General features: G+C 35.1%; 1 protein-coding gene across 1 annotated transcript; it reads right to left on the minus strand.

Moving 5' to 3' along the window:
• Positions 1-889: 889 nt before the first annotated feature.
• On the minus strand, positions 890-25,852 carry VN2R594 (vomeronasal 2 receptor 594). The gene is made up of 5 exons (XM_056796937.1): positions 25,598-25,852; positions 23,659-24,450; positions 15,892-16,119; positions 15,014-15,137; positions 890-4,508 (listed from the first exon to the last, which is right to left on the minus strand). The coding sequence occupies exons 1-5, from the start codon at positions 25,850-25,852 to the stop codon at positions 3,565-3,567; spliced, it is 2,343 nt and encodes a 780-aa protein (XP_056652915.1). The 3' UTR covers positions 890-3,564.
• Between the last annotated feature and the right edge of the window lie 421 nt (positions 25,853-26,273).

Here is a 26,273-nt window from a genome sequence, read left to right on the forward strand (position 1 = left end):
TCTCGGCCCACATGAGAATACAAAGCATTCTGGGGAAGTGGAGCAAGGGCTTCTGGGGATTGAAGTCCAGAGTTCGAGTCTATTATTACAGTACCCTCCTCCTATGACTGGACTGGAGATAATACCATTGTAAAATTCCATAGACCAGTTGGACACTCTTCTGACTGATACATTGAATTCTTAAATTTTTTATTATTGTTTTTCTTTTTAGTTGCAATAGGATATTTGAATTTTTCTTTTTATTATTTTTTGTACTTGAAGTACATGGAATCAGTATTAATATTTTTTCCTTGAAAGATTAGTTTACAAAATATATTAGCCCTAATATCAATGCCTACCCAAAAGCTTTAGACTCTGGAAACCTGCCATTGATTGTTAAATATTAATGGACTTTTATTCATAATTCTGTCTGATTCCTGAAGAAGGGATCACAAAAGAGCTACAGTACAATGCCAAGAAGCACAAGGTCAAGTAGACCAAAAATTCCTGTTGGTTTGATGAGAATCTGCAGCAAGACAGAGGACTTGTATGAGGTTTGAGGAAGCTTGATGATGTTTTACATCATCAGATGCTGGACTCTCCTGTGCCACATTCTGACAAGCCCCTTATTTTGACTTCCTTTTTGGCTCCCCTACCTCTGAGACTGAAGGCAAAATCAGACCAGGGAATAACATATTACCCTTTCTCTTCAAAGTCTAGTCCCTTCTCTCTTTATGGTATAACAGTTTGCTGTAGTCCTGGCTGCCAATTGGATAAGTGCAATCTTACTGCAATTGTCGTGCAGACTTGTAGGACATAAATCACTTCAATTGAGCATTCCTAGTGATTCAAGAACCTGTTATGGGTTTATTCTTGTTCACTTATAATTATATAGATATAGATATAGATATTTTTTCTTCTTTTCAAAATTGATTTTTTTCTCTTCTATTTGGATTCTTTTGTGTTTTTTTAAATTAATTCATATACCCCATTACTCAGTCATGTATCCTGGAGCGATCCTGGTGTTGGTCAACATCTTCCTCAGGGGGGATTGTATAATTATCCTAAAATCCAAGGTTTGAATTTTTCTTGGAGAAATTTCAGGAAAAGAAACTTGCCAACACGGTGAATCAAGAAAGAATTATTTTGGAGAAGGTGCCATAAAGAAGCCTATAGAAACCATACACTGCATCAAAAGATCCAAAATTAACTTTGGAATATAATGAACTGAACTGAAGGGTGTTGAATACATTTATTCTGAATATAAACTCTAACGCCATAGGGGAATGCCTCCTAATTGGCTTTTTGTCCATTTGTCTATCAATCATTGCTTTTGATTTATTTCTCTTTTATTTACCTGTTATCCCCAAATTGTAAGTTCCCCTTAGAAAGTGCAATCTGGTATTCACCTCTGGCCAGAAGATCTTTAGAGGTATAAATTGGTTATGTGAAATGATTCATTGGAGAGACTAGGCATGTAAATCTGGGGGATTTCAACATGTTCCTTCCCCAGTAGAATCACAGGAGGGATTGTCAAAAATGAATTATCCTCCTTTGTTTTGATGTAAGCAATACAAATATGTAAAAGGATTATTATTGGTTGAGAAGCTGTTACTAAAAAGTTGTTAAGATTTTCAGTCTCCACATCAGCTACTTCAAGTTTCATCATGACTATGGGAATCTCAATCTCAAGCTGAATTTTTTTCTTTCTATGAGAGGACTTTAGACATGGGAAAATTCCAAGGAAAATATTCTGTGTAGGGAGATGGAGTATTGTGCATATAGAACAGAATGGAGGCTAGTGTCAATTGCAGGGAAACCCAAACTATGGCTCGCAGACCACATATTGCAGGCCACAAAATGGCCTGAGGCCATTTATCCAGCCTCCAATGCACTGCCAGAAGGGGCACCTCTTTCATTAGTGGTCAGTGAGAGGTGGTCTGGGCAAGGGGTGACAGGCCCATCACAGTCAGCACTGCAGCCTCCTCTGTCCCAGACAGCAGTATACAGTGTTGCAGGCCTAGCACTGCGTACAGTACTATATACAGGCATTGGATAGTAGTGATCTGGTCTGTGATATCAGCAGTGGGCTTCTACTTTGAGAAGCCCACCACTGCCACTGCATGTTTTATAAGACACCCCCTGTTTTTGGGGTCAAATTAGTATAAGACAATGTATTATTTTCGGGAAAACATGGTAGTACAATGACCCACAATTTGCATTGACACTATCAAACTCAACATAAAGATAAATATGATTGTTTGGTCAGAGACATGAGAAAAAAAATATTAAAACTAAAGAATACATTGACTACTCACCAAAATACTTTTGTGAAGCAGAAGCAGTTAAATATTTCACCACTGTGAGCAAGTTTTCAAGTTGCCTAGCTAATAGAGTGCACTGGCAGACCATTTGTGAAGGAAGAATGTTAAAGAGTGCTTTCTTTCTGTTGACCAAGAGATGTGTCCAGAAAAGGCAGACTTGTTTAGTATAGTTAATATTACAGGATCTACAATTATATGAAGGACTGAAGAAATGGGAGAGAATTTGCATTAGCATTTGCAAAACTCTGCAAGAAATCTTTCCTATTTTTCCTTGACACTCAACGAGAGTAGTGATGTTCATGTTTCTGCACAACTTCTAATTTTTATTTGTGTGATGGATGACAATTTTGAAGTCACAGAAGAGCTTGCCGCACTGCAAAGCATGAAAGGAACACCTAAAGGAGAGGATATCTATGAAAAGGTTCCCCAAACTGTGAAGGATTTGGAGCTGAACTAGTCTAAACCAGCCAATGTAACAACTGATGGTGCTCCTAGCATGGTGGGGTCTAAGAAAGGAGTAATTGCTCACATTAACCAAGAGATGGATAAATGTAACCAATTCTCTTCCAATAGTCACACACTGCCTTATCCACCAACAAGCACTGCTATGTAAAATCACTGACATGGGACTCTGTTATGAAAATTGTGATATCTTGTGTTAACTTCATAAGAGTTAATGCATTAAACCACAGACAATTTCAGGAATTTCTGTCTGAGCTAAATGTTGCCTGTGAAGATGTTCTCTACCACACAGAAGTCCACTGGCTGAGTCAATGGAGAGTTTTGAGACATTTCTATGACTTACTTCCACAGATTACAGCTTTTATGCTTTCAAAAAACAAAGAAGTACCAGAACTCAATGATGCAGAATGGAAATGGCACCTCACCTTTCTGATTTCTGGATGCCATTTTCTTCAAACAGATAAGCCTTGGGGCTTGTTCTTTACCCAATCAAAATCTGGGGACTAAATAGAAATCAAATTCACTAGAAAACCCCTCCAAGATTAATCTTAGGGTGACAAGAAAAGGATTATGAACTGGTGTTCAATTTTCACAGGATAAAAAGAGTGTAAAAAGTGGCTATCAAAAATAATAATTTGGAAATCATGCAGAAGTTGGCTAAAGGGTAAAGGTATCTATGAGTGAAAGGGGATAATAAGAAACAGCTTTGTCAGATAAGGAGATAATGGAGACACATGTGTGAACTGATATCTAACATCAAATATGATTTAGGTTATTTTTCAGACAGCTCACTACATTGCTAGGAGGCATGAGAAAATGCCTTAGAGTCATTCCTCCCCCTGGCATAGGATTTATGATTTATCCAGTTCTGAGTGTTCCACTGTGGCCTGAGAAGAATCACATAGCACTTGGGAATGAAGATACAGCACAGCAAACTAGCACTAGAGCTCAGGATGGAGAAGACCTCCACAGCCACCATCATCTTCCCCTTGGTGCTCTGGTATGTGGGAAGGAAGGAGGCCCAGACACTGCAGAACACAAGCATGCTGAAGGTGATGAACTTGGTTTCATTGAAGGTGTCAGGGAGATTTCTGGCCAAAAAAGCCACAATGAAGCTTGCCAGGGCCAAGAATGCCATGTAGCCCAGGACAAGGTAGAAGGCAATGAGAGAGCCCTCATTGCACTTGAGGATCATGTGTCCAGGTTCTGAGTGTGGGTCTATATCTGGGAATGGGGGAGAAACCAAGAGCCAGATACCACAGAGAATGCCTTGAATCAGGGAGCAGACAAGAATAAGAGAAATGGGGGCTCTGGAGCCCACCCACTTTCTACTCCTACTCCCTGGTCTTGTGGCTTTGAAGGCTAGAACTACTGTGACTGTTTTGGCCAAAATGGAGGACACAGCCATTGTGAATGAGATTCCAAATATTGTCTGTTGAAGGAGACATGTGACTGAGGTTGGTTTACCCATGAAGAGTAAAGAAGACAGGAAACATTGACTTAGGGAGAAGAGCAAGACGTAGCTGAGATTTCTGTTATTGGCTTTCACTATGGGGGTGTCTTGATGCTTCACAAAGAGGCCAAGGATCAGAAGTGTCAGGAGACAGAAGACCAGAGCTGTGCAGGCCAGAGTCATGCCCATGGGGTCCTCATAGGCCAAAAAGGTCACCATCTTGGGGAGGCAGTGATTTTTCTCCCCATTTGGATATTCATCTTCAGCACACATGATACACTGATCCATATCTAAGGGGAAGAAAAAAAATTCTCAGTATTATGCAAGTTCAGGAAAGCTTCCTAATCCCTGGCCATAGGAAATAGCATTGTTTAAGCAGGACTTCTTTGCTACAAAGGGCCTTCAGTGGTCTTCTCCAATTCAGAGAAGTATCTCCAGTACCTCCACTACATTATCACAGTGATTTCAGACACTTATGTTCTTCCAAGTCTCAGAGATCTGAATTTTTAAGTCAACTCCCAGATAAATGCTTTCATGACTGACAACACAATAATGTTCTTGAAAATGAGCACATGCACGTTTGTACAACTTAGAGATAAAATGGGGATATATGTATGTATATACATATATTAATTATAACTTTTCCCTTCAAAATATTTTATTCAAATGAAAGAGAAGAGATGAAAAGGAGCTGAAAGGTAGAGGTTGGAGTAGTAGAGAAATAAAGAGAAGAAGGTATCCTCCTTGGTGGTGAGATGTGATAAGGGCGTAGAAGAGGTATAGTCAATACTGCTCTCTTAATCATTTTAGACAGATAGCCGGGAAAGCCTGCAAAAGCTCCACTTGCAGTTTGAACCACATTCAAATATAATTGGTAACACTTTCAGAATAAATTAAAATACTATGCATCAGACAGAGACACCATGAATTTATAATTTTCTCATTTAATATGCATGCTAAAAGAACCTTTTTCGGTTTCATTTTAGTATCACTTGTCTACAAAATGACAATCTTAAACAACATCACTGTCTGATGACTGAAGAATAAAGAAGGCGAATTCCTTTTCCCTAAATGGTTTCATAGCATTCCTTCTCTAGCTAGTCCTCCCAAACTGGCAGAGATGCAAAACAGAATTATAGAGTCATGCTTTGGTACCCCTCACCATATCCATGGATGCTTTCAGTCTCTGATACTCCTTTCACTAAGCTCACTCCATCGTTAAAAAAAATGAGATTAATTTCTTTTTTGCAACCATAAAAGTAGTGAGGATTTATTTTATAGGTGCTACATTTGAACAACCAGTCCAGAATAACAAGAGCCCCATGAGACATAATCAAGAGGCAGCAATATGGAAATTGTACTAGGTTGCATTTTCATTTTTCCAGAAATATGAAAGAGTGGTGAGTCCTTTATCAGTGGGTACCAGCAGAATCCTTCCTAGGCAAGTCTCTCCTGGAAGGTTTCTGATTTCCTGAAAATGTCACCCAGGGTCATTCCATCTCTGCTTATGTGGTCTCTGTGGTGAGCACAGTCTGCTTACTTGGATCTCTGCCTCAACTTTCTCCCCTTGCATGTCAGTCAACACATTTGCTGCTTCCTCCAATTGGGTCTCATGCCTCAACTGAAGTCAACAAAATGACCTTAAGAATGAGGACAACATTATTTTATGTTTAAATTTTGAGTTCCAAATTCTCTTTCCCTCCCACCCTCCCTCTCATCCACTGAGGAGGAAAGCAATAGTATAAATAAGAAATATATATATATATATATATTTACATATATATATATGTGTGTATATGAAATCACACAAAATATGACCCACAATGCAAGAAAGGTGGAAATTAAAGTGAGAAAATTATACCTCACATTGTACTCAGAGTTCATTAGTTCTCTGGAGGTGTAGAGCATTTTTGATCCCAAGTTCTTCTCAATATTCTTATAGTGTGTGGCATTGATCAGAGTAGTCACATTTCAACACCAACTCATCATTACAGAATTGCTGTTCTGTGCATCACAATAAAATCCCCATCATTCTCACTTCATTTCTTCTCAGTTCATATAGGTCTGGTAGTGTTTGATTTTTTCTAAAACCACCCTCCTGATCATTTCTTAGAATATGTTACTATGCCATCACAGTCATATGTCACATCTTGTTCAGTCATTCATGGGGATCACCTCAATTTCTAATACCTTGAGGCCACAAATGAGCTTTTTGTACATAGACATCCTGTTCTTTTTCTTTTATCCCTTTGGAATACAGATCTACTAGTTGTATTGCTGGACCAAAGGGAATGCCACATTTTATATAAAAACTTAGGTATACTTCAAAATTGTCCTTTTGAATCGTTGAATCCATTAACTATTGCCACAAAATTTATTAGTGTACATATTTTCCATTGCTGTCTCTGGAAATTTTATTTCTGAAAGATCTAATTTAAGTATTATTTCAGAATTTGAATTTCTCTAATCAATGATAATTTAGAGCATTTTTCATATGATAAAAATGGTTTTGATGCTTTTATCAGAGATACTGTTTTTTAAATTACTTTAGTGTCAATGATATTTTTTAGCACAGACTAATTTCCTTGCTTATTTCTCATTTAAAGGTCTATTTTTTCTTTCACTTCATCTGAATTCATGATTGTTGCTCCTAACTCTTAAAATTCAACTGAATATATTCTCTTCTATTCTGTTCTCTTCTACTCAAGGACTTTGTTTTATATGTATCTTTGTCTTTCTGTTTAAAGTATGTCTTTTGTAAACACCATATAGTTGGATTCTGGTTTCTAATTTATTATGCTAATCACTTCTGTTTTATTGGTGGGCTCATCCCAATCAAATTCAGCAATATGATTACTCTTTCCTTTCATCCCACTTTCTTCTATTCTTCTATCTCTCTTTTGATCCTCTCTTTTCACAAAAGTTGATTTTGCTTTTGACCACTGCCTTGCTAAACCCTCCCTCCCTTTTGCCATTTTCCCTTCTTTACCTCATCGCCTTCTCCTCCTTTAGGGAAGACAACTTATATAAATAACTTCTCTCCTTGAACCAATTCTAATGAAAATTATATTCAATTATTGCCCAGTTTCCCTGACTTTAACCACATTTTCCACAACTTTGTGAACCTTCCTCATAAGACTCTTTCATGCTCGATACATTTGCCTATTCTCACTCTCTCTTTCCCATTCTTTCACCACAACTCTATTTCTCATCTCTTTATTTTTTATAAAATCCTTCCAACATAATCCATTCACACCCATGCCATCTTTCTATGTAGACTCCTCTTAACTTCCTAATTATGATCAAGATCTTAGGAGATAATCTGGAATATCTTCACATTTAGGAATATAGACTTTTGAACCTTATGTCCTTATAATTAACCTTTCATGTTTCCCTTTCTTTTCATCTCTTGAATATTGAGTTTGAATGTTAAATTTTCTATTAAGGTTTAGTCTTTTCTTAAGAACACTTAGAGTCCACTATTTTCTAATACATCCATTTTTCTTTTCAAGGGTTATATTGAGAATTACTCAGTGTTGTTTTTGTGGTTGTAATCTTAGCTTCTTTACTTTCTTTAAAAATCTCCTTCTGAGATCTCCACTCCTTTAAATTGGAAGCTGTTATGTCTTGTGTGATCCTGAATGTAGCTCCATAAAAATTTGAATTGTTTCTTTTTTATTTTGAAACCCTTACTTTCTGACTTAGAATTGGCACTACCTATCAGTTCCTAGTCAGAAGTCTGAAAGATCTTGTTAATTGGGGTTAAAAAACTTTCCCATGGTCATACAGCAAGGCAGTGGCTTGGGCCAGAATTGAAACCAGGATTTCCCATCACTAGGCATCTCTCTCTATCCACAGAGCTATCTTTCTGCACCTGATTTGCCCTTTTGAACTCATGCAGCATTTTCTTCTTGATATGGGAGCTCAAAAAATTTAGTATAATATTACTTGGGAATTCTCATTTTGGCATTGTATTCAAGAGTTCTTTCAAGAATTCATTCAAATTCTCTTTTGACTTCAGGATCTCAAGTGGAGGGAAAGTTTTTAGGATAATTTTTAAACCCGAACCTTCCTTCTTAGAATCACTACTGTGTAATGGTTCTAAGACAGAAGAGTGGGAAAGAGTAGGCAAGGGTGGTTGAGAGTCTTTCCCAGGGTCACACAGCTAGGAAGTGTCTGAGGCCATATTTGAACCTAGAATCTCCCACCTCTAGGTGTGGATCTCAATCCAATGAGCCACCCAGCAACCTCCAATAATTTTTTTTGAAATATGATATTTGGTTATTTCTTTTTAAAATTAAGGATATCAGGTGAGTGATAATTCACAAATTATTTCTCCTCAATCTATTTCTTAGGCCAGTTATTTCCCTGATGAGATTTTTTTCATATTATTTCAAAATATTACTTCTTTTGACTGTATTTTGTTATTTTTATAAGTCCCCAAGTGAGAGCTTCCACTTGTCCAAATTTAATTTTTAGGAAATTATATTCTTCCATGACCATTTGCATCACATTTTCATTTTTACTTTTTAAAGAATTCTTTTCAATCAGAGACTATTTGAGCTTTGATTACCACTAAACCAATTTTGTTTTTAAAGGTAATCTTCACTTTATTATTTTTTTTATGATTTTAAAGCCTCCTGTTAAATCTCTATTCATTAGTTTCTTGCATCACTTTCATTCCTTTTCCCTAAATTTTCCTTTACCATTCTTATCTCTTTAACTCTTATAGCAATTCTTGGTCTTGTTCCAATTAGCATCTTTCTTTGAGTCATTGCATGTAGCAGTTATCTTATTTTCTTCTTCATACATTGTGTTCTGTTCTTCACTGCCATCATAGTTGATGTTTATGATCAAGTTCTTTGTTCATGTTGTTCGTGACTTCAAAGCCTATTTCTTGCCTTTGAATATATGTTTAAGTTGGGTTCTGCCCATCTTGTTTTAAGTAGGCACTGTCCCAATTTTAGACATTTTTGCCACTGTTTTAAGAGCTATGGATTTGTAAGTTTGTGGTGCTTCTATGTTGGTGTGATCCAGGAAAAGGTGTGTTCTCTGCTCAGGATTTTAATAAGAAATAACCCTTGGTCCCTAGCAGCCATAAGCACTCCTCTGCACCATGGAAGACTGACCATGTCTACCACTCTGCTGAAGCAGATAGTGCATATTTCTACCTTTGAACTGTGCCTAGGGACTCTGTTCTTTATTCATTTTGTGATAGGTAAAGGATGTTTTGCAAGAAACTGTGTATTGTATATGTCAGAGTGATTGACAGGAGCATGCAACTGAAAGTCACATGGGAGCCTAAGGCTGGAGATCTGGGAAAAGGTTCTAAAGTCCCAACTGTTTGGGCACTTCTCTCCTGAAGGTCCTTGGTTGGATGTTGAAAAACAGATTTCTGGCTTTTCCTGATACCAACTGAAGAGAGGAATCTTTTAAACTGGCTGCTGGTAGCTTGAACAGAAGATTGAGGACACACTTCTCTGCTGGACATATTTGGGCTGTTATCACCTGTAGATCCTGACCCATTTGATTGGACTCCACTTGTGAGATTTGGTTATTGGGGAAACTTATTGTTTACCTTAGAATAAGATAGATTTAGATAGATTTATAAAAATTGGAGTGTAAGATAATTTGTAATAATTCTCCTAACCCCTATCCCTTTCTCACTTTGTAACCAATAAATCTGAGTTCTTATTTGTTTCCCTCTTGTTTATTCCTCACCAAAATCCTATCATAACAAAGTGTTCTTCTTTACTCTGGAACTGGGACCAAGAGCTACATGTTAGTAATAGAGATTGCAGGTTGTATTAGTTGTGCCCAACAACAGAAAAGTTTCCCCTATAATTTCTCTCTGACAAGTTGTCTGATTATTTTATCATCTCTGAGTTGAGCTTCTGAATCTGCTACTATTGCTACTGCTCTCTCTGCCTAAATTCATGTCATGAGGGATTCCAACTCACATCATTGAATTATACTGCCAACTTCTTAAAAACTTCTTAGGTGTGAAAATATCTCTCCTGGACCTTTCCTTTGATCTTCTCCAAAACTACATTCATATATTATTTTAAATTTGTCTGGAGGAAAATGCTGAGACATTTCTAGAGGGTTGCTGCTTCTAATCCCCCATCTTGGCTTATCCCTTAAATTCATCACTCTATTATTTTTGAGTTGACAGGCCATGGAACTGAACTCTGTTTCCTAATTCCCATCATCACTCCCACAGGAATCCCTTGCAGAAGATGTTGAACTATATGGAAACAAAATTTTCTCTACTTCGGGTGGCAGCATCCTAACTTTGGTGTAGCAATGTTCATCAAAACAAATAAGAGAAAGGAACTTTTGATAGGAAATCTACATGTTTGTTAGCATATGTGGAGGTTGGACAGATGGTGACTAGATTCATAGGTTGGAAGGAAAAGGAAAAAAAAATTATAGTTTGGTCCTCTGCTGTTCTCTCACAATTCCCCATAAAGTCAATTAAGGTAGACATTAAGGCTGTTGAGAAATAAGTTCCCAAAATATGAGAGAAGACAGAGTCATGTTTGATCTCCAGTCCTTAAGGTGTACACAAAGAAATTGGAAGGAATCAGAAAGTGAGTGATTGGGGAAGATAAGGAGAAAAACTTAAACCAAGCAAAGACATCAGGAATAAAAACCTTATGCCAACTACTAGAGCATAAGCAGTCAAACAGGAAAACAAGAAGGAAGATCACCTCAATAATATTTAAATGAATCCCACTTTTCCAAAAACATGTTAGAAAAGTGAATTTAATTGATGTCTCACAAGAGATAAGACACTAAAAATTCCTAAGAGATCATATGAGTACCAATAGAAAAGAAGTTTCTAATTCAAGAGTGAAAAAAAGAAACATGAAATCAGAATTTATATTCATAACAGAAATAATTGCATAAATATATGAATTAAAAATGACTAATTTTACCACAAATATATATGGAAAAACTGATCAGATATATCAATTCAGAAAAGTAAGGAGTTTTATGAAACAAAAACAATAATTTTATCAGTAAACAAGCCCTCTATACAACAAAATTGTACTTATTATAACTTATAGAATAGCATAAGAAATGAAAACGTGAATTAATAGTTCAAAATACGATTCCCTATATCAGAACACAGAAATTAAATTTTAAAATCAACATAATCCACAGATCACATTGAAGGAAAATTACACCAAACAAAAACACATCATAAACTAAGAACTTGAAGAGAAATAGTTGTTGAAATTTAAAATAAAAATAGCTAATAGGAAAGAAAATGATCATGATAATACCAGGTAGTTGAGACACAACCTATGATAAATGATTCAGGAAGATTTCTTATAGATAATAATTCTTCTATTCATATATCTTCTGAAAGATGTCTTGTGTTTAATTGATTCACAAAAGAACAAAAGAGTAGGGAGACAAGATCTGCAAGGGAATAACATAGCAATGTTTTTAAAGAAGAAACTAACAATAGGGGCATTAGTGAATTTAATTCCTTAAAAAAACAAAGATGAAAAAAGAATAAAGAAAAATTCCATGAATTGGTAAATTAAAATTTAGATAGAAAGAGAACTGAATTCATGGTAGAAGTAAAGGAAAGAAATGATTCATTGGGGGAAAAGAACAGAAAATATAAAAAATAATATGTTTGAAGGGGAAAAAATAAGGGAAATTTACTTAAATAAAAAATTGAATGAGAACTATAAAAGGGAAATATTTAAACATCTGGATAAATGTGAAAATAAAAAATAGTGGAAATGTTGAGAAAATATTTGAGGATTCTTGAGCAGGAATGAGAATGAGGTTTCCTTACTTCATTTAAGTGAAAATAAATTAAATTTCAAAATACTATAGAGCGATAGATTTAAACTAGAAAATATACTAGAAAAAAAGGATCCAAACATGAATATGAATTTTATGTATATCATTTTTATATATGACCAACAATGTCCTACAAGAAGACATAATAGAAAATAACTTATTTTAAATAACCACTGAATAAAATACTCAGGAAATCAAAACACTATGAATATAATTAAAAATTATGTTTTTATACAAGTAAAGTCAGATAAAAATTATTTGAGAAATATTAAATGCTCATGGGTTTGCAGAACCAATATAATAAAAATAGCAATCCTACATAAACTTATTCAATTCTATCCCAATTAATTAAATAAAAAATTATTATATTGAAGTAGAAAATGTATCAAAATTATTTGTTAAAAGTCAATAATATTACAGGAATAATGAAAAACAAAGGAAGTTTATCAAGCAATATCAGATTTTGAACTTTATTATGAAACAGTAATTATCAAAACTATCTGGTACAGGCTTAGAAATTTAAAATGAGATCAGTGAAAAAGAAGAGACACTGAACAAACAGTTTTAAATGATTAAAATAATCCTTTGATTAAAATCAAGATCCAAACTTTGATATAAAGATTCATTATTTAGTAAAAAATGGTTGAGGAAACTAGAAAACATTTTGACTAAAACAAGGTACGTGTCAATATATTAAACCATGTGACAAGATGAAATCAAATGGATGTGTGAAGTAGCATAAAGGGAGATATTAGTAGTAAATTAGAAGAACAAGAAATATATAACCTATAAGATTTATGCATGAGAAGAAATTCAAGAATAAGCAAAGGAGAGAAAGCATTTTGAGATGTAAACAGATAAATTTAAATAAATTAAAATTTAAAAGGTTTTTTGTATTAATAAAATAAATGAAATTGAATAAAAAGAAAGCAATAAATTTGACAAACATATAGACAGTTTCTTGAAAATAAGTCTCATTTCTAAAATATATGGAGAACTTTGTCAAATGTATAAGAATATGTCTTTTCCCAATTAACAAATGGGAAATTCTTTTTAGATGAAAAAAAAACAAGTTTTTTGTAAGTATACCCAAAGTGCTCACCTCATTATTAATTAGATGAATGTAAATTAAAACAACATCTCAAAACTATTAGCTAAAATGATAAAAGGGCAAAATTACAAGTATTGTACAGGATGTAAAAATGAGAACCCTAATGTGTTATTGGTAGAACTGTGAATTTATGCAACCATTTTGGAGAGCCATCTGGAATTATGCTGAGTTAAAAATCTGTGCATACCTTTTGACTCAACAGTCCTACTATTAGCTTTACTTCCTAAGGTGATCAGGGAAATAGGTGGAAAAGACACCAAGTGTCCTAAAATATTTACAGCACCTCTCTTTGTGGTGGAAAAGAACTGGAAATGGAAGGGACACTCATCTATTGGGGAATTTGTAAAGAATTACAAATAGCTTAATTGTTGAAAATTCCAGAAAGACCTACATGAAATTAAGATGAATGAAAGAAGCAAAACCAAGGAAAAATTATATATAGCAATTGAATTTTTGTCTGAAAAGTGATTTTTATATGCATGCAGAAAAAAAATATGTAAATATAAATAAATGAGCCATAGATTTATAATACATACATCTTTTTGACAAATGATGACTTTGGTATTGGATGAAGAAGAGTAAGGGAGATAACTCAAACTTTTAAGATGACAAATAAAAATGAATTAAAAATAATTATTACATATTTAAAATAAGATATATTAAAGAATATAATTTATTTATATTATGTTGCATTATACTATATCAATTTTATCATATATTATATCATATTTTAATATATTACATATGATCATATCATATAAAGTCACCTGATATATTTTATACAATTGCACTTTCATATCATTTCACATTATAACATATTATATCACACCAAAGGGCAGATATTATATCTTATTACACTAAGTAATCATTAAGTCATCTCTATTATTTTGATCTTTTATTTTAAAGAAAAAGTGGCATGTTTGGAGTGGGGAAAGAACAAACTTTCAAACTGTTTCTTACAATAAGCACATCTAAAATGCAATTGCATACACATATTAAAAATGAAGACCTGGATGAAATCACTATGCATCAGGCAAATTTTAAAAGCAGTTGCTATCAGATGATAGGAAAATATCATCATAAAAGACGTTGAGCAAAGAAGCTACATTATCCTTAAAAAACCATGGTTAAGATAACAATATGAGTAATTGTCTAAGGACAAAATGCTTTTAATTCTAAATTCATTAAAGAAGAGATACTGCATTTAAATAAGAAATAAATGATAACATAATTATAGATGGAAACTTCAATATTCTTTCAATTTTGGAATGAATCTCACAGAAAAAGAACAAAATAAATAATGGATTGAAAAAACTCATTGCAAAAACTTGAAGAAATGGATAAGATCTTTATAAAACCTTTAGACAAAAATATGCACATTTTCCAGAAACACATGGAACTTCAAAAGTAGAGTGACCATGTATTAGGGCCATAGCTAACTGAAAATATAAAATATGAAAAGCCATCCACCACCTAATTTTTGACAGATGTGGAAGGACCAAAGATTTACATTACTGTAATACATTATACATTTTCAGCATTTTTTGATATATTGATAGATTTTGAAGATTTTTCCCTCTTTTCTTTATTTTCTCATTTAATTTCTTTAAAATTTGATCTTGTTTTATGGTATGGCTCTCTGAGAATGAGGCATCCATCTTTTTCCAACTCTCAGGTCCCATCAGGTAGTTGACACTGGGTATATGGTCCTCCCAGCCCATTTTTCTCATCTCTAGTATTATCCCACTAAACAATGAATATGTCCTTAAAAATCTACCCCATTTGTGTTCCCTCCTACTCTCCAAGTTTCTTTATTTAAGACAGGGAAAGGGAGTTTGTCTCTCTGTACATACTTACCAGTTTGATTGGAAATCTGCCCCTCTGGACAGAGGATACAGTCAAAGCAGCAGATGGGTTCTCCCTCACGGGCAGATTTCTGATAACTAGGGCCACAACTCTCACTGCACACTGAAAGGGGAATCTGAAAAGAAGGAAATTCTGTTAGGGGACTTGAAATTCAAATAGTCTATGAGGTGACAAGCAGTTTGGGAAATGGAGATGTTCTAAAGCTTTTGAATTTTGAAGAATTTCAAGAGCAGTAAACCATATTCCAGGTTTCTATGGATTCAATTGGACAATCAATAATCATTTATTAATTACTGAATGTGTAATAAAACCTTCCTTAAGTTTTGGAAAACAGATGAATGAAATGGTATTCTATCTTTAAAAAATACTCAAAAAGTCAATAGAAAAGCAATGATTTTACATTTAAATTCCATACATGTATACACACATATGTATGTACATATACATATACATGTAATCTAAGTATGGAAATCCAATATTTTTTTCTGGCTAAAAACTTATCTTGGAATGGTTCCGGCTAGGTACATCAGAACTAGGGATTTTTTGAAAGTACCTATTGTGGGTTATACAATCATTCAAATAAAATGTACATGGCAAGCATTCTCTATGCCAAGAAGAAATAATGAATCTCTAAGTATCTATTTCCATAGTAGCATATAAGTGTGGGTATTACTATGATGCTAGATATCTCTTGCCTCCACACAAACAATTTATTGATTTTTCCCCTTGTGTTACCTCACATTTCTTGTGGAAAGATAATATTTGGTGGTAAAAAATTTAGTGCTCTTTAATAAGCCCCTAGAAGGAAATCAAACTCCCATTAATAGACTTTTTCTGCCTATCCATTATGAATGTGAATTACTACTAACCTTTTTGTAATATTCATTCCACATTATGACATTTTCATTGATGGAAAAATCTTCACCATGAGGAGCTTGAGGAATAAACTCTCCCACTTTCATCATGTGTTCTGTACCATTAAGGAAGTTCACAAAATACTTAATATCATAGTTTGCCTCAGACAACTTTTTGCCATTCATGAATATCTGTTCACCAGCACTGTTGTTAAAATGGACGTCTCTAAGGAGAGAATTCAGCTAAAGGGGAAGAGAACTTGTAAGTGACCCACTCAAATTACTTTGAACTGTTAAGACTATCTTTTCCTCCCATTCTGCTATATGTGATGATCATAATATGAATCTCAATCTTACCAACCATATAGAAATTATGATTCTCTTAATAGACTACCACAAATCAGTTGAATTCATTTATTCTATCAATACATTCTATTGGTCCATTTTGAATGATGCCTCACCCAGTATCACTAATCATCCCCTCTTGTAAGGCTTCTAATTACTTTATTCGTCATCATCTTTTTAGGGTAGTAGAAAAGTTTTGGTTATTTGACTTTATTCCATTCCCAATTTTTCCTCTCGTATTGATGTTTTCAGCTCTTTAGCATTCTATGCTCTAAATTCATTTGGCCACTTGGCTGATGGACACTAATTTATTACCCAACCTCAGCACTACCATATTCACCCAATTAATCTCCTTTAGTCCAACTCACCTTCTTCTGGGGACAGCTAGAGGAAGTCCCACAAACTGTTATACCAATAGTTTATAAATATATATTGACAAACTGAATCTGGATAATCAAAGCAGTAATGAAATCCAGTAATTGATCTGTAATAAATTTGCCTTAATATTGTGGTGCTAAACAAGAATTCTGAGAATCCCTGGGATAGCAAATTGATCAACTCAGTCAATACATGAAGAAATTAATTCACTCTTCATTGAAAGAACCAATACTGAAGGTGAAGCTTAAGTATTTTGACAACAAAATTAGATGTCTAGACTCATTGTAAAAGACCAGTAGGTTTGGAAAGATTGAAGGCAAAAAGGATATTGCAAAGGACAAGATGAATAGACAATATCATGGAAGGAACCAACATGCATGGACAAACTTTGTGATACAATAGAATATGGAAGGCTCTGGAATTCTATGCCCTTTGGAGTCACAATAGTTCCACATGACAGAAAATTGAATAAACTACTTTTCATTTTCGTATTGTTCTTTTCCTATTTCCTTCAAAAACACCTCATCCACTCCAGTCATTTCAATGTCTCATGCTAAACACTACCAGTACTCCATCTCAAGCTATTGTACTATGTCCTTCTTTCCTTTATCATTCAAATTTCTATGGAATAATACCATTAGCAAACAGAATTAAAGTGTCTCCACTCATCACCACAAATTCTGCTCCTACAATTGAACACTTTTTAAGTGAATTGAAATATCATCGCAACACAGTAAATGCTGTCTCTGCAGTTAGCAGTGTCAGTGTTCTTATAATGATCATATGTGCTAAATAATCTTAGTATTCATCCTTCTTATCTCTCTGATATATTTCAAACTGTCACCATCTGTCTCCAATTGGATATTATTTCCCCAATAGATGTTTGGGACTTTAACCTCTCTTTGTACTAGGATTCTTCTGACTGCTCCATTTCCTTAGGTGATTCTTTAACTGTATGACATTCACTAATCATGGGCTTACTATATGGCTCAGATCTAAGATGTCTTGTTTTCTCTGTATATTCTGCCTCTTGGTAATTTGAATAAGTCTCAGAGCATCATTATCATTTGTGTGATGATGACACAAGTAAGTATCTATCCAGACTCTTTTTTGATTTCCCTCTTTCAATTTCTTATACCTCCAGCCTTTCTTACACATTCCTACCAAATTTATTTTCCTGAAACACACATTTGACTTTATCAGACTTTTCAGAAAAGAACTCCAGCTGATCCCTATTGCCTCTAGGTTAAGTAGCATCTATTATGTTTACATTTCATAAACCAGCCTCAAATTTCCCATCTCATTGTGCTTTACTCCTACTCTCACTTTTTGCAATTCTAACTAACTTTTCTTTCTCTTCCTTCCCTAATATATTCTACCACTCACCTCTTTGTCTTTGCCCTGGCCAGTCCATAACACCATGAATGTATGTCTCTTCTCTCCTCTGAGCCAAAAAATCCCTCTCCTATTTCAAGATATAACTTCAACTCTATTTCTCCACAAAGTCTTTTTTTCTGAATACTCTGAGCTGCTAGTGAACTCTGTCCCAAATTCTGTGTGTTTTACTGCTTTGTTTTTCTTTGTAGTACTTTACATTTCTCAAGCACATATCAGCTAGAATTTATATAGTTCTCTAAAAAATTTAAAGCATTGTATTTTTGTTATCTGTTTTCTTTGTGCCTAATAAGGGAGGTACTATGATTTTATTTCACAGATGTGGAAACTGAGGATGAACAATTTAAAGCATTGTATTTTTGTTATCTGTTTTCTTTGTGCCTAATAAGGGAGGTACTATGATTTTATTTCACAGATGTGGAAACTGAGGATGAGACATCAAATGATTTGTCCATGACTTGTGTGTCAGGAAATCAGGAATCCCTGACTGCCTTGAACATCCTATATCATTTATTTATTAGAAATGTGACCTTCTCAGAGTCCCCAAACTTTTTACACAGGGGGCCAGTTCACTGTCCCTCAGACCATTGGAGGGCCAGACTATGAAAAATAAGAAAACTATGAACACATCTGTATACTGCAGTCTTAGATAGCACAGGCTGCAGCACTGGCTGGGATGGGCCTGTCACACTTTTCACAGGATCATCACTGCCACCACTATACCAGGCAGCACTATACACAGTGCAGAATTCCCTTCCCCAGATAGCTGCTCACCATTGTAAAGATTAAAATTTAGGGGAGGCTGAGGAGACTGAGGCAGGTAGAAATTAGTTTCTCTCTGCAAGGAGTATTATATTTTTAGAGGTTTACTGAAGATTAAGGATTAAAGAAAATACATGATAAGGAAAACGTGCCTAGGCCAGAGAGGCCTAGACAAGACCTCACTTACATTATGGAAAGAGCCACGTCTGCCCCAAAACGGAAGTCCAAAAGAGCTCAAAAACCTTTGCAATCAGGTTAAATACCTTCTCGATCTGGGCCCATGTGAGAATTCAAAGCATCCTGGGGAAGTGGAGCAAGAACTTCTGGGGATTGAAGTCCAGAGTTCGAGTCTATATTTTATACCATGCTGACATCTTCCATTGTGCAAACACATAATTCTTTGCACAGCTCAGAACAAGGTGCCATTCAAAGGATTATGTCACTGGAAGTAGTACTGTATGTGAGCGACACAGCACTTTGAAGTGGTGCCACATACAGTGTGTCTCTCATGGACCACCAGGGAAAGAGATGCCCCTTCTGGAAGTGTAGTGGGGGCTGGAAAAATGGCCTCAGGGGGCCACATGTGACCAGTGGGTCATAGTTTGGGAACCCATGCCTTAGACCCTCTCTCCCTTTCCCATACTTTCTTAATTTTCCTTCACTTTTTGCCTTCACCTCTGTGTGTTTGTGATTTTGTCTGTTTTGATAATAAAAATACCCATAGTCACATATATTTGAAAAATGGATATGTGTGTCTGTATTATTTTCAATTTTCTGGATAAATTTATTCTTGGAATATTTTAATCATTCTTAGATTGCCTCCTTATTACCATAATAATTTTCAGACATCAAAACAGGAACTATATGAACACAACTACAAAACACTCTCCACACAACTAAAACTAGACTTGAGCAATTGGAAAAACATTAACTGCTCATGGATAGGACGAGCCAATATAATAAAAATGACCATCCTACCCAAACTTATTTATCTATTTAGTGCCATACCCATTGAACTCCCAAAAAAATTTCTTTACTGATTTAGAAAAAAACATAACAAAGTTCATTTGGAAGAACAAAAGATCAAGGATATCCAGGGAAATAATGGGAAAAAAACACAAATAATGGGGGCCTTGCAGTCCCAGACATTAAACTATATTACAAAGCAGCAGTCATCAAAACAATTTGGTACTAGCTAAGAAACAGAAAGGAAGATCAGTGGAATAGACTGGGGGAAAGTGACCTCAGCAAGACAGTATACGATAAACCCAAAGATCCCAGCTTTTGGGACAAAAATCCACTATTCGATAAAAACTGTTGGGAAAATTGGAAGACAGTGTGGGAGAGATTAGGAATTGATCAACACCTCACACCCTACACCAAGATAAATTCAAAATGGGTGAATGACTTAAACATAAAGAAGAAAACCATAAGTAAATTGGGTAAACACAGAATAGTATACATGTCAGACCTTTGGGAGGGGAAAGACCTTAAAACCAAGCAAGACATAGAAAGAATCACAAAATGTAAAATAAATAATTTTGACTACATCAAATTAAAAAGCTTTTGTACAAACAAAACCAATGTAACAAAAATCAGAAGGGAAACAACAAATTGGGAAAAAACCTTCATAGAAACCTCTGACAAAGGTTTAATTACTCAAATTTATAAATAGCTAAATCAATTGTACAAAAAACCAAGACATTCTCCAATTGATAAATGGGCAAGGGACATGGATAGGCAGTTTTCAGATAAAGAAATCAAAACTATTAATAAGCACATGAAGAAGTGTTCTAAATCTCTTATAATCAGAGAGATGCAAATAAAAACAACTCTGAGGTATCACCTCACACCTAGCAGATTGGCTAACATAACAGCAAAGGAAAGTAATGAATGCTGGAGGGGATGTGGCAAAGTAGGGACATGAATTCATTGCTGGTGGAGTTGTGAACTGATCCAACCATTCTGGAGGGCAATTTGGAACTATGCCCAAAGGGCGATAAAAGAATATCTACCCTTTGACCCAGCCATAGCACTGCTGGGTCTGTACCCCAAAGAGATAATGGAGAAAAACTTGTACAAGAATATTCATAGCTGTGCTCTTTGTGGTAGCCAAAAATTGGAAAACGAGGGGATGCCCTTCAATTGGGGAATGGCTGAACAAATTGTGGTATATGTTGGTGATGGAATACTATTGTGCTAAAAGGAATAATAAAGTGGAGGAATTCCATGGAAACTGGAACGACCTCCAGGAAGTGATGCAGAGTGAGAGGAGCAGAACCAGGAGAACATTGTACACAGAGACAGATACACTGTGGTATAATCGAACATAATGGACTTCTCCATTAGTGGCAGTGTAATGACCCTGAACAATTTGCAGGGATCTAGGAGAAAAAACACTATTCATAAGCAGAGGACAAACTGTGGGAGTAAAAACACTGATGAAAAGCAACTGCCTGACTACAGCGGTTGAGGGGACATGACAGAGGAGAGACTCTAAACGAACACTCTAATGCAAATACTAACAACATGGCAATGGGTTCGAATCAAGAACACATGTGATGATACCCAGTGGAATCACGCGTCGGCTATGGGGGGGGGGAGGAAAAGAATATGATCATTGTCTTTAATGAATAATGTTTGGAAATGATCAAATAAAATATTATAAAAGAAAAAAAAGAAAAAAATAATTTTCAGACATCGATTAATCCTGAATGGTTCCTTGGTACTTCATGTTAGTCACTTGATATCTGCCATTTTTTAGGAAGTGATTTTTAGAGTTCATTATTTATACTTTTTCTCTGATAGATATGGGCAATTTCTATTTCTGATTTAAGTTTGGTGTCCAAGATATACATATATATGTCTATTGATATGTAATATATGTCTGGGGATCGGTAAACATATATTCAAATACACACATACATATATAAATACATATGTTTATTTGTGTGTTCTATAAACACAATTATGTCTGATTGCTCAACAATAGTCCTATTGTAGAAGTCACTTTCGATTTTAATTGGATTTCTTTGATCTTACTTTGAGGCAACTACATGGCATAGTGCATAAAGTGCCAGGTGAGGAAGAACAGGGTTCAAATCTGGATTTACATACTTCCTAGCTGTGTTAGCCTGGGAATGTCACTTAAATTTGTTTTCCTCAGTTTCTTCAACTGTCAAATGAGCTGCAGAAGGCAATGCCGATCAACTAGAGTATATTCATCATAAAAATTCCAAACGGTTTCACAAAAGTTCAGATTTGACTAAATGATAACTATGACATTTCTTTACTCTAATTTGAGCCTCAGAATGTGGGTGAAGTAGATTTATGGGAGTGGTATGATTTGCTTCTTACTCCTAAGATGGAAGCCCTTTTCAGTTTAGACATGGACCTTAATATTCACTTGAAAAATACACTTTAAATCTCCACCTAGATAATAACCCAAAGAGAATGGTCTGTAATTTTCAAAACTGTTCTTCTATGTCAAAAAGGAATAGTATTTGCCCTTCCCCCATGCTGATTCATCTTTTATTCTCTTTAATATTCCATATCTCACAGACAGCAGCTCAGCTATCCATGATCTTTTTCAGCTTAACTTTCTTAGTGAATTGTCCTCATACCCACCTTGTGAAGTATGTAACAAAGAGGAGCTCTCCATGTTTTGCAGTTGTGATAGCTGGTGCAGAAAATTATCCAGTAAATAACAATAATGTTGATGATTTTGATGATAACAATAACTGGTTAATCTCAATAATAGCAAATCTAATTTTCCCAATAGAATTATAGAATTTGAGGGAAAGAAGGGGATTCATGGAAGATCAAGAACAACCACAAATCAAAGTAATCCTCACTATAAAATTTTAAAATAAATAATTGCCCAATTTCTACTTGAAGACTTATGATGAAAGAAATCTCATCATCTTATGAGGAATCTCACTAAATTTCTGTCCATATCTAATTTTTTGAAAGTTCTTCCTGCTAATGTTATGCATTCATTCTTTTTTAATTTATTGTTTGATGCTCAATATCAAACTCATTTTAGCCTTTCAACTTTAAACCATGGACCTTCACATTTCCATCCTGGGTCAAATAGAACAATTTCAAACCCTACATAATGTTATAATTGTTCAAATACTTGAAGAAAGTCACCAGGCATCTACCTGTGTAACTTTTCCCCCAACTCCAAGCTAAAATTGCTCAGTCCATTCATCTGAACCTCATGAGTCATGAAATCAAGAGTATTCATTTCTCAGGTTATACTCTGGATACCTATATATCTATCTTTCCTTATGGTTCCCAAAACCAAACATAATACATTAGTCTTAGCCTACTGACAACACAGAAGTAGATAGAGGACAAGATTAGCCCCTTGGGTGGATGCTACCCTCTCTGTAACCTGTATCTTCCCAGGTCTGTTACATATCCTAATCCCATCAGCTAAAAGTTGTATAAGTAGTGTTAGAAAATTCTTTGTCAGGGATCTTTTTGTGCCTAGAATCTCTTTGAAAGTCGGGTCAAACCTATGAATCCCTTCTCATTGTACATATTGTGGATGAGGAATTACTATGTCTTGTGTCTTCACATATTGAAAATTATCAAATTTTGGGTAAACAGCTGAGTCTGAGGAGGAACAGAATAAAGTCCTTTAAATATGTGAATTATGGTCAGGTTCCCCTTAAACTCCTGTTTCTGTATGGCAAAAATCTTCTGAGAGAGTCACAAGTGACATCATCAAAGTTGAAGAATATAGATGATCTCTAGGGGAAAATAGTTGAAAAGTTTCTTACTTGAGTGACTCATTAACCCCCTGATTCCAAGAGAAAGCAACTCTTTTTAATAGCTAATGAATCAGATATAAGTTTGGCAATGTGGACTCTGTCTTCATAAATGGAAACTTACCTTCCAGGGATACATAACAAGACTGTCTTCATCTCTAAGTTCTGACTTAGTTAAGAGTAATTGATGTAGAGCCCAGGCCACCGCATGCACAGCATTGTAGATGTTGTAACTCTGACTAGACATCGACATGTCAAAAAATCGTAAAGGCAGAATCTCTAAGGAAGCATTTTGTGAACAATCTTGCTTTGGTTTGTTGTGTTCATGTGGACATCTAAAAACTGAGTCCCAAAATCTTTGAAGAAAAATATTTTCTGGGTATTTGCTAGGTTTAACTGTTCTTTGAAAAGCTTTGAAATTTGGAATCTCTTTTGTCTGACCTGAAAATGTCAGAACTCTATTGAAACTATTGGGTGGACTGTCATGGGGTCTTATGGTAAAATCCCAGTGGCAGGTGGTAATCCACACTTTTGATAATATGAAGTAAGGCACTGATGCATATTGCAGAGTCCTTAGTGAATTGGCATCTCCATAAATAACAATAACATTGGCAGAGTAACTGTCAATTCTTAACATGATATCAGTATGGGAATTAATAGTGTATTTCTCAGAGGTAGGAATCTTCTCTGTAAAGGTCACACAGACACCCTTCCTGGTCATCTCTTCTCTTATATTCCAGAGGAATGTTTCTCCCCTTGTATCATCGGAGATAACCAGTCCCACCCATGTCCAGTTGAAATGTACCATTAATTGTACCATTCCCAGGGTAAGAGTGGATTCCTTGGGTGCCAGTTGATAAATATCTGGAAAATGGGCCTTGTCACTCAGTATGGGATCATATGGCCCATAGCTGATCTGAAAAGGAAAGAAAAATGATCCCTATTGAGACGGAAGTTTGGATCAGAGGAAGCCATAAGACAGAACAAGTCTTTCCATTTTTACATGTTTTTACTTTTTCTTTTTGCATAAGCCAAGCAGAATTCCTAGAATTTGACTCTCCCCTTTTTTTTCCTGTCATTGTCTCCCTCTCCATTTTTAAAGGGTTAGTCTATCTCTAAGGAAGGAATTGACATCTATAACCAGGTGCCACTTTCTCCAGGAAACCTACCTTCATGCACCCAACCACTGGATTGTTTTCTTTCCTTAATCCATAAGCTTTTTCAAGAAAACATTTTTTAACATCTCACATTTACCTCAGTTTCATCTAATATTCTCTAATTTTTTTAAGTTTCTCAGATGATGTAAGATAGTTAGAATTGGAGATTGTTTTTTTTTAACTTGTTTTCTCCAGCATCACATGTGCATGCTCTATTATAAATGACAATATATTCAATGTGAAAAGAACTTTACAGTTGGTTTTGGAAGAATGCATTGGTGTGTGTGTGTGCATGTGTTTGTGTGTATATTAGAGTTATGTTACATTACAGTGAATTATATAGGTTTATATCTCTATTGATAAATAATTCTATCATACATAATTTATATAAATATATAAATATAAACAAATGTAATGCATTATAATATAACATAATGTAAAAACAATAGCTTGATCTAATTAAGTAAAAATCAATAAGATTTTATGTAATTACTTTCATACTGAATTCATAGTGATCGATAATGGATAAAACTATACAAATATACACTCCAGTGTATATATAAATCATTTTCAGGTAATGTAATTATTACATATAATGTAGTGATTTGCAAATTGATAATTAGGTAGGTAGGTAGATAGATAGATAGATTGATTGATCAATAGATAGATAGAAAGATCAAAATATTCTGGCAGGAATAATTCTTGTTGAAAGGGCAATTTTGATCATGTATTTCACTTTTACCCCTATATCTTCCTTGTACTCATCTTGAGCTCTAAGAATAAATTCATGAGGCAGAATTCGCCATTGTTTGCAGTATCATATACCTAGCTTGATATCTGTGGTGCTATCCCTTCATCTGTTTCCATTCTCCTAACAATTTGGATAGTTTGAATCATGGCTCTTACCTGTGGATATTTGTAGAGCTCAAGAAGGGTAGCCATTTGGACTGACAATTCAGAAGTGGCTCCTCCAATGACAGCCACAGACTTGCCCTGCTTCTGACAGTGATAATTTGGAACAGGCAGTCCCTGTCCTGACAGCCACATTAAGGAGCTCTCCAAGGTGCTGACATCACTTGGGTAGGTGTTATAGATGTGGAATCCTAGGGTAACATTGGGTAACATCTTGGGGTCCTTGTTGATTTCCTCTATAGCAAACATTAAGGCCAGGACCTGGCTGAAGTGTTTTTCTTGCAACCTCAATTGATAGCAAAAGCATCAGTAATTAGGATATACACCTGGCCCCAAAACTGTTACTTCTTTTACAAAGAGGATTCCTAAGGGTTATATACTAATTTTGAACTATATAGTTCATATCGCTTTCTCAGCATGAAATTCCAAGCAAACTCTCAAGTCCTTCTTTAAACACCATTACGCCCTCTTCTAGTAATGCATAGCATCTGTCTCTATCAGACTCTCTCCGTATGTCTCTGTGTCTCTGTGTCTCTGTTTCTGTCTCTCTGTATGTCTTTCTGGCTCTGGCTCTCTCTGTGTCTCTGTCTGTCTGTCTGTCTGTCTGTCTGTCTGTCTGTCTGTCTCTCCCTCCCCCTACGTCTGTCTCCCCCTCTCTCTCTCTCAATAC

The sequence above is a fragment of the Monodelphis domestica genome, chromosome 4 (genome assembly GCF_027887165.1).
Source record: "Monodelphis domestica isolate mMonDom1 chromosome 4, mMonDom1.pri, whole genome shotgun sequence".
Taxonomy (NCBI): domain Eukaryota; kingdom Metazoa; phylum Chordata; class Mammalia; order Didelphimorphia; family Didelphidae; genus Monodelphis; species Monodelphis domestica.